Source organism: Dromaius novaehollandiae, chromosome 12, assembly GCF_036370855.1.
Source record: "Dromaius novaehollandiae isolate bDroNov1 chromosome 12, bDroNov1.hap1, whole genome shotgun sequence".
NCBI classification, from domain to species: domain Eukaryota; kingdom Metazoa; phylum Chordata; class Aves; order Casuariiformes; family Dromaiidae; genus Dromaius; species Dromaius novaehollandiae.
Window position 1 is genome coordinate 2,044,804 of NC_088109.1, and position 15,304 is coordinate 2,060,107.

Genomic DNA, 15,304 nt, shown 5'->3' on the forward strand with positions numbered 1-15,304 from the left:
ACTTAGATCTGAGAAATGAGAAGTGGAATTTGAAATATTAAATGAGATTAAACAGGCTAAGTAAAAAACCCTGATTTTTTGAACATATCAGGCACTTGCAACAAGATTTTTCTTACCTATGCATTTTACAGAATGCCTTGAGACACGATGCAACCCCCACAAAATTGTAGGACAACAATATATAACAGCCCAAAACTGTGCCTCTGTATGTATTTCATGCTCTCACTGCTGGGACTGAAGGAGCTCCACAGTTGTTTATTCATCTACATGTAATTTTACTAAGTATTTGCAAATGCTGTTATATTTTATTTTCAATTACATTGCTTCTGTACATCCTCAACACCTTTCTAGGACAGAAATTACAACATAATTACCTGTCAATAGACTTCTTATATTTACACTCAGTATTTTCACCCCAGAAAAAATTCAGTTGTGAAAATCAATTTCAACAATACATGATGATTTGGTATGTGGATTATAATCCTTTTTTAAACAATATTCATGCAGGATAGCTGGCTGCACTGTCCTCGATCAAACAAATTCTCACCACCTGCACGCACGTCTTACCAAGCTATGAACGAAGTCATTCTAAATATTTCCTATTAAGTTATACCTTTCCCGTTAGGTTATGCAATTAAAGGCTCGTCTCCATGAATGCAAAGGGGCAGAACAACTATGACAGAGAGAGGTACCCCAATAGGCTAATTGGAGAAGACAGAGCACCCCGACCCCACTCCTCCCAGGGCCGTCAGAAGAGCATGGTCAGCCTCTTGCCCAGGTCTGAGACTCATCAAGATGAGCTAACCAGACAGGCTTGCTGGCAGGGGTATGGGACTCATCATGGGATGCTGGGGAACAGCATTTTGGGATCGTATGAGACTCATTATGGGATATTCGGGGGAAGAACTCAAGGTGGGGAAAGGGAAGAATCAAAATGGTCTGGGGAGGAACAAGCATGGGAAAATAGGGAGATAAGGGGTTAAAAATGCCTGCACCTGCCCACTGCAGTCTACCATATCTTCTTATTAAACTCCCTTTCTAACTATTCTCCTGAGTGAGGGGGCTCTCTATGCTGTATGCATGTGTGCGTGTTAATAGAGGCCTCAGGGCCAGCAACTGGGATGGGGACCACAGATCACAGGTGCCCGTGCCTCTGCAGGGCCAGCAACTGGAGAGAGCAGAGGACACGGAGGTCTAAGTGCCAGCGCCTGGTCACAGGGAGCCATGAACCCGGGGTGCCAGCAGCAGGAGCAAGTGGAGCACACACGTTGTGTGAGTGTGTACGTCAGTGCATAAGTGTGTCTCTATGTCAGGGCAACTGGGAGACCAGGGGATGCAGGGTCAGCTGCTGCGCAGACTGAGTGTGTAAGGCCATTTCCTGGAGCGATCTGGCATGTGTGTGTGTTACTGGAAGGATCCACAGTTTATATATTATTTTCCACTAACAGGCTTTTACCCTGATCAGCCAGAGAGGGGAAAAGGAGCAGAACGCTGGGGCTGAGTGTGTTTGCGCGAGTGCAGTGTTTACGGTCTGTGCTGATCTGTGTGGCCAGTCACGTGCATGTCAGAGGATGCACTGTGTGTACATGTGCATCTACCGGGACTATATGCTCAGCCTTGCTACCGGCTGTGCCCGGGGCCACGCAGTCATGACAGCCTCACCTCTATGCTGGATTCAGCAACTCCTAACATTTCCCATTACCATCCCAGTGTCCTGAGCTGCTTCAGAGACTTGATTTCAGACGAATTACACGACATTGTATGCATTGCAAGAGAGCTCCCTTCTGTTCTTTCTTTTATGGCTAGCTCTCCAACTCCCTCCTCCACTCTTAACCTTTCTTCAGGACTGTTCCCTGAAATTTGAATATATTAATTTCAAAATACATGTTAATGAGAATTATAATGCCAACAAGAAGATACGAACATAACAAAGAACAGGCTATGTTCTCTATGGCATCACGATGCTATTCCCTTGAAGCTCAGGGAGCTGCAATATGATCAGACTGTGTAACTGTGTAGTGGAAAGTCAACACCAGTAAATCTCACTGCTCTGTTGCATGTCCTTCATCCTTTTATAAAAATCTTTTAAAGTTGAGAAACATTAAAAAAATACTCTGTAGAGTACTGTATCTATCTATCACTACACAGACATTAACATTACTCTGATGGCAAGATTTGGGAGAGACAAGTTACAGACACTGCAGTATTTGGAAACTAGATGGTGACAGAGACAACTGGAAGGACCAAAAATAGATGTTTCAGTTCCCTTTCCAGTCATGGAGAAATACGGACACCTCAATGACAATTCACAAAAAATCTTCATATAAACAAGAGAGCCAGCAAAACAGGAAACGGAAGAAAAGGGTACTTGAATGCTTGCTTACTTGCGGACCTTGGGCACCTGAGTCACAAGTGTACATTTAAAACCTCCATTCAGGACCCAAAGGCAAGAATGCAAGAATTACAGTACCAGTAGAAAAGTAACCAAGGAAACTTGATTTTCTAATTTAGCAAGTAAGGCATTCACTAAGAGGAAGGAGTCCTAAGTAGAATTGATTGATAGCTCTATTAATACATCGTATGTGAGAGAGACACTGGGGGGGTGGGGGGAGAAGGGAAAGGGAAAAAAAATAGATCTAGGGATCAGGGTCAAAAATTAAAGCCTTCCTCATCAGACTGAAATGACCTAATTATTAGGCTATTATATGAAATATGAGCCACATAATCATTTCTCTTATTAGGTGTGTTTTAACGTAAGTGACTGCTGTTGTGTTTAGCACTGGATTCAGCATCATCAGTTCTGTTAGGTCTTCTGGGTCTATCCATACAATCAGGCCCCTCAGACGACTTAGGCAGATCTTAAGTCTCATTAAGCTTTCTTGTTTCTAGACTATGACAGAGGTTAGGTATGAACTCCTACATACACAAAGATGTAAAAACTTAGGTATTAAGGCAATGGTAGGGACCGAAATACAGGCATCGTATAGATTTTGCAACCGCTGGATGTTTTTCTAACCCTTAGCCTTTTGGAAAATAAAAAAAAAACTCTTCTGTATACATAGGTAACAGTTACTGAGCTATATTACTCTATGATATTTTATATACACCTGTTACTACTTCAGGTCTTTTTTTCCTTCTTCAACTTCTACCCAAAATCTTGTTTCTATGAAAACTATCCCATGTTATGGATGCTTAGTGAATTTTCCAAACCTTTACACAAAGCAAAGAGACGAAGACTTTATTCATGAGAGAAAACTTTCTCAAGTAATAAGATGTCTTCAGAGCTACATTTTGTAAATGACTGTTTACATGATACATCTTATCAATATTTAACTAGTATTTTGTTTATATGTTCCTGCTGTCAAACAGGGAAAGACATTACTCGGCAGTTGTTAGACTGTATGTAGAATATGGAGCCCAGTTTTGAGCTCCCTAATACAAGACGAACATGGATTAATTGGAGAGAGTCCGCCAGATGGTCAGCTGGCTGGAGCACATGCTGTATGAAAAGATGTTGAGGGAACCGGGCTTCTTCAACCTGGAGAAGAGAAGCTGAAGAGGGGAACCTAAGAGCAGTCTTCCAGGACCTGCAAGCAGGTTATCAATAATGTGGAGCCAGGTGCTCCAGCAGTGCATGGCAAGATGATGAGAGGCAACAGGCATAAATGGAAACATAAGAGGTTCAGACAGGATAAAATGAAAAGCTTTTTCACCATGAGGACAGGCAAGCACTGGTATAGGTTGCCCAGAGAGGCTGTACAGTCTCCATCCTGGAGGTTTTCAGGACACAGCTAGATAAAGCCCTGAGCAACCTGGTCTGGTCTCACAGCTGGCCCTGCTTTGAGCAGGCATTTGCACTAGAGAGGTCCCTTCCGACCTGAATTATGATTCTTACCTGTCTTAACATCAACAGTGTACAGCTTTATCTGCACTGGTGTATTAAACGCTGTACAACCTGCCCAACTCGCGAAGCTTGAATGGAACCATACTAGGAATAAGGTGCCTTCAGTGCTCCAGCTTGCTCCTATATATTGCAGGGACACACTGTAACTGCTATAAAGTACTTTACGCTAGTATATGCACAGCTGCAATAGCAACTTCACCAGTATTTGACTGAAAAATGAAAATGTATGATCAATTCTATTTGCCTTTTAAATTCACTGTCCAATTTATTTAAAGCACAAATGCAAGATTTAAAGATTCCCTGTGAAGACGAGCAATTTTTAACTCAACGGCAAGAGCGAATCTTATTTCTCCTGAAGTGCAATTGCTTATGACTGAATTAAACTTCTGTCCTACTGACTTTCTTAATTCACATTCATTTCTTCACAGAGAGGAAGCATTCAGCTCCTAAAGAGATAGTCTTAAGAAAGGAGTTTCTTTGTAAAACTTCCCCCCAGCATATTCATTTATTTTTTCCTTTTTTTGGTTCTCTCCTAAGAGTACCTAGGTGGCAAAATTAGGGATTAAAAACCATCAGGGATTTTTTTGGCTGCTGTGGTTTGGAACTGGAGAATAATATGGCAAAAGGAATTACAGGCTATCTGGAAAAAGTAGTAGTTGGCCATTTTTCACAGCTTCAGTATTACAAACCCAGGTACTGTCAAGAATAATAAGATAACCCACAGAGCCCACTATGGCAAACTTACTGACAAACCCCACCAAGATGTTGATTATTATAAAAGTAAAAGCAATATGGACAACTGGAAACACATTAAGCATGATGAACAAACAGAAAAAAAGGAAAAATGGAGAGTAACATTAAAATAAAGTTGTCTCCTCCTGGTGTGCTATCCAAAAGGATTCACTTAAAGTGCTTGACCAGACTGTATTTTATTCCTAGGTTATCAGCTGTGGTCAGATGGGGACTACCCCTTCCAAATCTCAGTTCTACCTATCTCAGCACTCCTCCCTCCACTACAGTGGGTTATTAGATGTCTCGGCTGATTATAACAACATACGAACATTAAAAAAAAAGGTTCTATTCAGCCAGACCAGTGGTGTGTCTAGCCCAATATTGCATCTCCCACACTGGTAGCAGAAGGTACGGCTCTGGCAGGGTACATGAACCGGGCTGCTTTCTGCAGTCCAGTCTCCTCATGCTCCTCCAGGAGTGTATGCCTCTGTCTATTGCTATCTCTCTGTTTATGGACCTGATGTTCATAAATTAGTCCAATCCCTTTTGAACCTGCTAATACTGCCTGTGTCCACAGCAAATTCCAGAGGTTTCCCTACCTACTTGCTAAAGAAGCACTTTCTTCTGTTTTAATGTGCACTCCTACTAGTTTCACGGAGTGCCCCTAGTTCTCCTACCGGTGTATTTAGCGAACAACAGTTTATTCTCCACCATGATTTTTTTAAATCTTGGTCATATCCCCACCACCCTTCTCCTCTTCAAACTGAAGCTTCCAACATTTTTAGTCTCCTCTCATGATGCAACTACTCTACCCTCCTTGATCATTTCAGATGCTCTTCACATCTCCTGTAACTACTCCATCCTTTCTAAGAGGGGAGATGAGATGTTCACACAATACTCGAGATGTCTAAGCACTAAGGTGACCTTCAGCAACTGAACGGTATGGCAAACTGACTACATATGCACTCCTAAAGACAATCTCTGCAAAACAGGACTAAGACCTCAATGGACAGGACAAGAAAACTCACAGTAATTGTGCTGTTCTCTGCTATCCTACAACTTTAATCAACCTTCGGCCTGTTTGCGAGGAAAAAAAAGTTGTCTTCACCTTGTTTACTTCTCTTCTCATGCTAAGGCATTAAAGAGCACTTATCCTACTGCAAATAACATTCTCATTAAAATAAAAAGAGAACCCATAGGACAAATGCTGTATGTCACAGCTGAGGCTACAGATTCCTAACCTCTGCACCTTTCCTAGTTGCAGTGCCAGCCTCTGGAGGGCAGGTTAAAATAGACCTCAGCCTTCTATGACTTATACCTGCAAATTAAGCTGGAACAAAGTTGTCTCAAATCAACGGAGTGTAAAGATGGCTTAAAGCTTTTTTCTACCAAACACTGTACTTCACATTTCCTGAACACAAAGGAGAATATTCTCCCAAGTCTGAAATGCTGGCCTGAACACACTTGCCATTAATTCATTTTTATTATGTTTTCTTAACATTTTGCTTGTCTAAATACCAAATGCATTACCAGTTTAAATAAGAATTTCTTCCCAACTCATCCATCACCTTTTCAGGTTGACTGGTCCCACAGTGAATGTACAATTTGTAATGTCTGCAATACTATATCAGACGCCAATGTCAAACGGATAGGGACAGAAACGCAGTGTAGGCTCTGTCCAGCTGGGCAAATAGCAACAACTGAATTTCGACAAGGAAAGGCATTCAGACAATATACCATATTAAGAGGAAGCAATTTTAAGACTGAGTGCTAGAGAAGGAGGAAAAAATATAAAGATTCAGAGAAAATAGGAAGATAAACAAAACTGGAAAAGATAATAAGGAAAAGAAAAACATTAAGTTAGGGAAATGGTAAAAAAAACACAAGAAATAAGGTGCAATGAGTAAAAAAAAATCAAGATAAAAATTCATATACAAATATAAATTCAAATAATCTCAGAAAAAATATATGCATGAAGATTTTAGTTTCCATCTCACTTTAAAATATTTTACATCTATACTATTGAAAAGAATTATAAAAGTAAACCTTCATGATTTTACATAATGAGCTTATAACTAGAGCTGTCGTACTATATCCTCTTAGTAAGATTATAACATGACTGCAGGATTAAGAAACAGGAAAATCTGGATTGTGAGAAAAAAAAGCCTTTTTCAGACATAAGTCTTTAACAGGGCAAGCTCTGAAAGACTGAGGAAGTAAATTGATTTTTTTTTTTTGATATAAATATTTTCTCTTGTGGATCCAGCAAATGTCTCCATAGAAATGTCATGTATTTGTTTCAGCCTCTGTTAAGTTTTCAGTCTCACACAGATTTTTTCAGTTTCTCCTCATGAAAAAGCTTTCCTGGCTGTATGTTGCCTGATTTATGGCAGCTGCATGGTTTAGCCAGACAGTGCACAAAAAGAAAGCTCGAAAATACTTTTTACTACTTCTTTAAAAATGCAGACCCTCCTTCCCTGCATTTCATCTTTATGATGTTTTTGGGTTGGCCTGAGGCATTTTACCAATGATAAAAATGAGCAGCTTGTAGAAAAATCAGGTCAGCGTTGTTTAAGCATTTATATACAATTTTGAACTTACAAAGTTACAAAGGACCCAAATTTGACATTCCTAATTTTGGTCTACAAAGCAAGAAAAAATAGCTTGGTTAAAAGAATGTGCAAAGAGAAGATGCAAGCAAAAAAAATCTGTAATAGTATTGTGTTGTGGAGGACCAACAACTACCACAGCTGCAAAAAGGATAAGCTCATGACCTTTAGATACAGCCATTTTCCCTTCTGAAGGGTTTTGTTGGAGGCTTACTGAGAACGCTCTAAACAGCAATGGCATAACAAAGCGATGTAAAAAACTTATGGTAACTTAAGGGAACAGTAACAGTGGTAAAAACTTGCATCCGTTTGACTACGGTGCTGAATCCTGCTGGAGACTTTACTTCCTCCCGAACAAGGCAGTAAGGCTGCGCGTGGATGTTGAAAGCAAAGGAGGTGGGGAAGCAGAAGCAAAGAGCGGCTGCTACAAACCCACCTACATGTGCAGGCAGTAGAGTTGGTCCTTTGGGTGGTTTGCAGGACATCTGTATTAACAGGCACCTTCAGATTAAGAGGAGGATATGGGGAACTTGTGGTCCTGTGGGTTTTTGACTACAGCACCAGGACTTGGGATTGCTTTAACTGGCTACATGACTTCAGGCGAAGTGAACCAACCTACAGTGCACACTGTTCCTAGAACTACGGGCATATAACAGAGGCAGACAAACACTTCTATACACAAGAACTGTCACAGATAAGCCAGAATTTTCCCTGTTGTTTACAGGGCAATTATCATGTAAAGGAGAGGCAGGGAGAGGTTGGGGGGAAAAAAAAGAAAAAAAAAATCAAAATTCAGAAAGAGTATATATTTTAATAAATGGTTGCCACGTAGGCATCCATGTTTTGTGGATGTGTGCAAGACAAAGGTGACATTTTATGAAACTGAAAAAGAAATTATGTTCCAGTAAGCGGAACTGCCTTCCACATAATGTATAATTAAGCTGTGGAATTCATAGAGGCCAAAAACATAACACAATTTCTTTTAATAGCTTAGATATCTAAAAGAATTTCAAAAGTATCTAGAGTCATTGTTACTAATACCAAAAGAAAAAGTAAGATAAAGTATCTGCGTTTTGCTCTAAAAAATAAATCAGGCTGACCCTTAGAATTACAATAAGTATCTCCTGAGATGTGAAAGTTTTCTTTAAAGGCAGCAAGGTACCTGCCTAAATGGTATGAATTGATGAGATAATTACATAATGGCTGAAGCTGTCAGCCCCTCAAGCAAACCTTACAGGAGTATTTTTAGGAACTAACATGTTGTCACTGACAAATGGACAAGTCCAATATTTTATGGGATTTTTCACATAATATTTTTCTTTCTCTTTTCTCACTGAATAAGACGCTAAAGATGCATTAAAAGGGAATCGAAACAGAAAGCAGTAGAAATCTGATATTCAGATATTCCAATTTCAATACCTTACTGTAAACATTCAGAATATTGCAGTTACAATATATTAAAAGACATCTCTACAAAGCTACATAAGCTGCATAACATAGCACAAGCTACATAACCAAAAATCATTGGCTTCAGATATGCTGAACCTGCATGGTGACAGAATACCAAGATTATCCATATTCTATTGACATAGATAAGAAAGAAGCCCCATTTTCTTCCTTCCAACTTGACATTTTTGCTGCAGTTTATGTAACTGTTGGCAAAAGAAGAAAGAAGGAGCTGATTCTGAGACTTTTCTTGGGATGTACAGATTTCTGATGTGTAAAGAGACATCCAAGAATATTTCAGTGAAGACTGAAAGCCATTTTTTTTCATTTACAGTTTCCCTTGAATGGCAGGTTTTCTGCTGCTGACTGTACTTCCTGCAGAATATCAAAGTTCTCTAATCCCCAAATTATCTTATTACTATGACAGTGGCCACAGACAGCAAAGTAATATATGATGAGCTGTATCTCAGCCCATCTGCAAAGCAGATCTTGCCAGTATTTATCCTCGCTGACGTGAGATTTAAATACACCCTGCACTCCTCAAACTGTTTGCCTGTAGTCTCTTTATTGTGATTATGAGACCAACATTTCATAATGAGCATTTGGTAGTTCAAAGTCACAAATAAACTGAAGACAGATTCTTGCTCAAAAACATCAAGCTTGTTTTATTTTTTTTTCTGGTCACACAATGTTGACTTCAGTTGCTGTTTTCTATTTCTTTTGTTGGCCACCATCACTCATAAGGAATTAGAGATGACTCATGACTGTATTCACTTCATCAGGTGGAAAATAGCATTTTTCTTTGCTTTTGAATTTAACAGCTTCAAAATAAATTACATTTATAAAAACTGCTACTGTGCATGTCATATAGATTTGGGCACTATTCAATAATTTCAGAAGCATTTCACATATCTGAAACAGCTATAATAATCTTCATCAGCTTCTATGAGCTTCTGGAATAATAAAGGAGCAAAACCTAATACTAACAACACTGGTTTATCTGGTGAGGAGGATAAAAAACCAAGTGCAGCTTATGGCATCTTAGAACTTAATATCATTTCAGTATCTTGGTACCCAACATTCATGTACTGTTTTTCCTAATTCCTTTCCTTCTCAGGAGTTACTCACGTGTAAACTTTGAGAACAAAATCCTTCTCTTCTTTTAGTTCAGAGATTGACTGAAGTACATCCATGATGCTCAAGACTGCACAGCCATAGGGGCGGCGATAGTGTAAATGGGGGGGCCCTTTTTTTGAATCATTTAGCAACATGCGACCTAAAATTAACAGAAATTCAAAATATTAGAGATTTAAATGCAGCGATTCCATCTGTTGTGTCATGTATCACGCTTCTCTTTGAGCATAAGAAAGGAGAATTCTGAGATATGAAGCTGCCACATGATTAATTCCCATTGCTAAAGCAGTTTTCTAATAGAGTCAAAAAGAGCAAGACTAGAAAAATCACTATGATCATCTTAGCCAATTTGTTACATTACGCATAATAGTCTGTCCAGCACATCTTGCATCAAGGTTAATAATCTGTTAATGCCTGAACTGCAGAATGTCTTTAAATAGTTCTACAAGCTTCAAACAAAACTCTCAGGTGATAAAGAGTAATTCCAACTTTCAGACTCTTTACGACACAGTGAGGTCTGATAATGAAAAACTGATCCTCCTAACACATTCGTGAATTTGAAGGCACTTATTATCATTCACAGGACAACATAACAAAGCTGCGGTTTCACTAAGCCATTTAGATCTTCTACATTTCACAAAAAATATCTGTGGCTGGCAAAGGATGTCAGTAGTGGAAGCACTGGAAATAGGGCTGAATACCATGTCATTGCAAACACAGTCAAACGCTACCAAGCCATTTTTCAGTTAACTCAAAACCTGGAAAACATGAAAGATCCTGCACTGCTAAGCTGTTTAGAGTAATACACACACAGACAACTGAAGAGACTGCCTGTTATTCCTGTTACAGGATGTTAACGTTTTAGGCCTGAACACTTGAAGTAAATTATACTTGGCATAGCAAAAATAGTTACTTGCTAATATCTCAGTGAAGAACACATTCATAATCTATAACCATTTAGCTCCCTGTTGCTAATTATCTGCTTATTAACTTGGGATTTTTTTCTATCTAGCGCTGCCTGTCCAAATGAGCTTTTAGCAACTTAATTCACATACCAGAAGTCATACAGCCACTTCAGTCAAGCACACTGCTGGGCTGATAAATTCATCTAGCTTTCCATAAACTACCTCAAGACAGCACTGTATTGTACCCTATGAGGCATATTCTAAATTAAACTTCCATCTTGAACATTTGCTATTGCTGGTTACTACCACAAATTTGAAAAAAGAGTAAATAAAGCCTTGCCTCTCCTACAAATAGTCAGGGAAACCCACTCTAGAAAAGGTGACTACTCAAATGGTTTAGCAAGGAAGGGCTTGTCTACTTAGGTAGGGTCAGCTCTAGGTCCTAGAGGTCCAGCTCTCTCCTGCAGGCTTGATAGGCTTCTCGCAGCCAGATACTGCCACGAATGCTCTTTTTTGGTGTCAGCAGGTAGCACAAACACTGGCCACAGGGGCGACTATTTCCCCACTCTTATTTTTTTTTTTACGAGCCTCTCTCTAACTCCAGCGTGGCTTCTTGAAATATATATATATATTATATATATAGTGACACCTAATTTACAAGTTGTGAATGGCCAGGTATGCTGATGCTCCATCCACTAAACCAGCTTTATGTCTTCAGTAAAAACACCTCATTTTAAATTTTGGAACAATAAGCAAAAGCCCTGTTTAGTTTGGGTGTTTTTTTGGTTTGGTTTGGTTTGAAGTCACTGTTAAACAGAGATCAGTAACTTAGCATTTAACTATAGATGATCTGAACATTAACCTCAACAGATAAGCATAGTCTATGACTGAGCCTTCTAACTGGTTAAACTCATCAGAAAGACAGTTCTGTAAGATACTCTTAAAAATACTTAAAAATCATTTTTAATTTTTGTTTATAGTTAATGTAGTGAACCATACCATACCTATTCGAATTACATGGGCAACTATGTACAAATCTCTCTTCATGTCCTTGCTGCTGAGATCCTAACAGATTGGAAAGAATACAGACATTAAAATACATAACACATTGCACTTCCAAAATAAAAATGTCTACAAAGCTCCCACAAACAATAATAAAGACTACACAGCATTACTTGCCATTCATTTAGCTCTTCTGTTTTTACATCTGAGAAGGTATTATTATTTCAAATTTACAGATGAAGAAAATAAAGCACAGAGGGATTATATTTGGTAGTAACATTCTTTGAAAGAAAAAGCAGCGAAATATTCTAATTACTCTGTATAATGACGCTGTATCAAAATTCTACCAATTAAAGTGTTCTGCTTTCCATTTTTGGCATTTGGTTTCCCAAATATTTATAGCATGCTTAACAGTAATTCTCTACTAAGACATTCTGTATTTGCACATTGGAAGTTCTCTTACCTGGGAATTTCCTGGATATGTCCTGATAACATTGTAAACAGACATCAGCTTCCAAGACATTCCCACCCCACCTTCTTTCTGCAGTATAGGAAAGATCTAAGAAATATTTCTTCCTACTCCTTTTCTTACTAAGCTCCAAGATGAGGTTTTAAGCAGGTACTCAGTACTGTGAGTACTGGGTACCATCTCCCTTCACTTTTCTTCCTCTTTTCAATTGAATAATGGTATCCATCACAGTGGCAACGGTCATTTCAAAATGTTTGTGCGTAGAAAGGAAAACAGTGGTCGATCTGGCTACAAACGAACACGGTTTGTTCTTTACTACTGCATTTCTTTTTTGGAAAAGTCAATTGGAAAAAAATCTCAGTAACACATTCAAAATCTTGTATTTGTCTTTTTTCAAAAGACAATTAAGTGGTATTAAAGCCACTGTAAAAGGCAATCACGTAATTTTTGGTAATGAGGGAAAAGTTTTAAACTATGGGCATTAAAATTCTGTCATTCTTAGTTTTAACCAATTTGGTGAATTAAAAACCATCTTTTGCGGGAAAGCAAAACTGAACGGCAGTCCACAGAGCAAACTTCTTTCCTCTCCAACCGAGACTATGAACTTCAGCGCACAGTGACGCTCGTAACTACAGCAAAATAAAACCTGGGCACAGTGACCGAGAGCTACAAGTAAAGACAGCTTATTCTAAGGAGAAGTTTAAAACCGCTTTCAAATAGCATTATGTTGCTAAAGCACAGCAGGCAAGCATTAAATTGATGGCTGTATCTTGTTACTGCTTTTAAAAGGAGCACTGTATTTCCCTGGGTGGCAGATGCAGTGAGTTGCAAATATGCTGTTTGGTATGCTTATTAGCTAGCAGATCATGTCTCTCTGCAGGGAAAGAATTAAGCTATATAAATCTTTTGCGGTGTTTTCTCTTGAAGTCTTATTCTGCTGCTGCACGAAGGAGGGAACATGCTTTCGAGGCTTTGTCACCTAGCCTACCAGCGCAGCATATGCTGGGCTTTCTCTTGCACGTCTGGGAGAAACTGAAGCTCGACAGTCAGAATGGGTTTCGTGTAGTTTCAATCTTGGCAGCGTCTCACAGTACGTTTCAAAAAGCAAAAAACTTGGTAGGTCATATGCAATCCTCTAGAGTAATAGATTTTTCAAAATATGTATGATCTGACAGGGTGATATTTATTATACCAGGAGATTACCACTTTTAATCAACATAATTTTTGAGAACTATTTTTTCAAAGGCATCACAATATCAGAAAATGGTAGCGCTGGTGGGTTCACACATTAGCCACTCTCCAATTTTGCAAAAAATATATTGTGTCACAGCCAAGAGACACAAAGTTAGGGCACAGACGGCCTTGTATTCTGTTATGCGCAGCAGTGGCTTTTTGCAAGGGGGGAAATTCTTGCTATGACACGGACCAAAACAACCCCCCAAATGCCAGCCCTGGGAGGAAGCTTTCATGCAATTCTCTTTCCCACAATCCATGCATGGGACTTGCAACCCAGAAAAGGCCGTACTGGGTTTTTATTTGCTTGGGTGCAATATAAATGAATCAATTTCTGCAACTCTGCTCTTAGCACTGCACCTACAGGGGGTTGTTTCCCACAGCCTCCTGACCTTCTTAAAGGACACTGGCTGACAAGCAAAATTTCATAGCAATTTTAATTTCATGTTTTTTTTTTTTTAATTAACCTCAAAAAGTTTTCCGTAATAGATATGGATAAAAGTTACTTTATAATAACAGTTAGTTCTCTGCAATGCTTGTTTCTACAAAGACCTGACTGCATGTTAAAAAAAAAAAAAAAAAAAGTTATCACAGATATCTGACTGCCACTAATTAAACGGTCATTTTAACCAAATTGGGAATGGGGAATTTCTTTTATTATTATATTTATTTATTTTTACCAAATTCAGTGGCCAACCTTGTAGGCTGTAGATAGTAAGGTATTTAACAAAACTGTGGACCTACGCAGTGTGGTTACGTTTTAATTCAGATATAGGAGTGCTTCTAAGGCACATATAGGCCGAAGTTTAGTTGAGTGAGCTTTTTATCTCTGGAGGAAATGGTTTCACACTTTTGGTGTGATATGACAGCTGATCCAAAACCACAACACAACTAATTTTGATATCTTATATAAGGAGATGCTTAACACTTAGAAGCATCAGAGACAGCAACAAACGACAGGGACACCTTCAAGTATCTCAGATATAGAACTTTTTACCTCTAGGAAGGAAAAGAGTTTTGGAAACACCCTGGGGGGTGGGAGGGAGAAAAAAAAATCAACAAACTGAGTCAAATGCAAGACTAACACAATCTGGGGAACAAGCCTGCACTGAAGTCACAGAACCACCTTATTTTGGAAGTGTTGCATAGGACAATTACCCAGGAGGCCTCAAGCTCCCTGTTCCTTTTATGTAATGTAAATTGACTATCTTGGGTGTAAAATGGAAAAAAAGCATAAAGAGCAAAGCTCAAGGGGATCTCACTAGGTTTTATAAAACACAATATTAACATGCCATGCTAGAAGAGGTCTCTCTCTGACCTGCAAATAGTGTGATAGTCTGTTTTATTTGCCTATTCTCAAATTGGATGCCTTTAAAAGGCAATAATTAGATGGGCAGAATAATCCAGAAACAAGGGCAAGTAGCGCGAACTCTGCAAGCAGGGAAACGGCAGCACAGGAGGAGACCGCGGGATTGCTAAGGGCAGCAGCAAGCAGACGCAGCTGGACTTCTCGGGTTCTGCAAACAGGGGTTTCCTAGGGGAGACCTGTTACCTGGAGCAACCCAAGAAGCCCCGGAACAGACTGAAACCAAGCCTGGAAGCAAAGATGCACGGTGCAAGAACGTGATGGATGGGCAAACGTTATAAATGCCTTTTATTTTTATGCTGTCTCACCTAGTCATTTTGAAACTTTTTTATTTTAGAAGATTGTCTTTTTAGGTCTGCTGAAAGGAAACTTGGTTACTGAGCTTAAATGCACTTTGGGATGCTGAAAATAACTAAAAGACTTATCTCCTTCAAAGTTCTGCCTGACTCAACAGCCCAGTGAGTCAGAAACATATGTACTGAGAAGTGTCTTAGCCAACATGGA

The 15,304-nt window shown here is 39.2% G+C and overlaps 1 protein-coding gene across 2 annotated transcripts in view; it reads right to left on the bottom strand.

Moving 5' to 3' along the window:
* DOCK3 (dedicator of cytokinesis 3) overlaps positions 1 to 15,304 on the bottom strand; it is a 211,020-nt gene that overhangs the window by 85,215 nt on the left and 110,501 nt on the right. For both annotated transcript variants that reach the window (XM_026106615.2, XM_026106614.2), the window contains exons 11-12: positions 11,735 to 11,795; positions 9,820 to 9,967 (exon numbers count right to left, since the gene is read on the bottom strand). In XM_026106615.2, the coding sequence (XP_025962400.2) occupies positions 9,820 to 9,967; positions 11,735 to 11,795 (209 nt within the window). The remainder of the gene's footprint in view (positions 1 to 9,819; positions 9,968 to 11,734; positions 11,796 to 15,304) is intronic.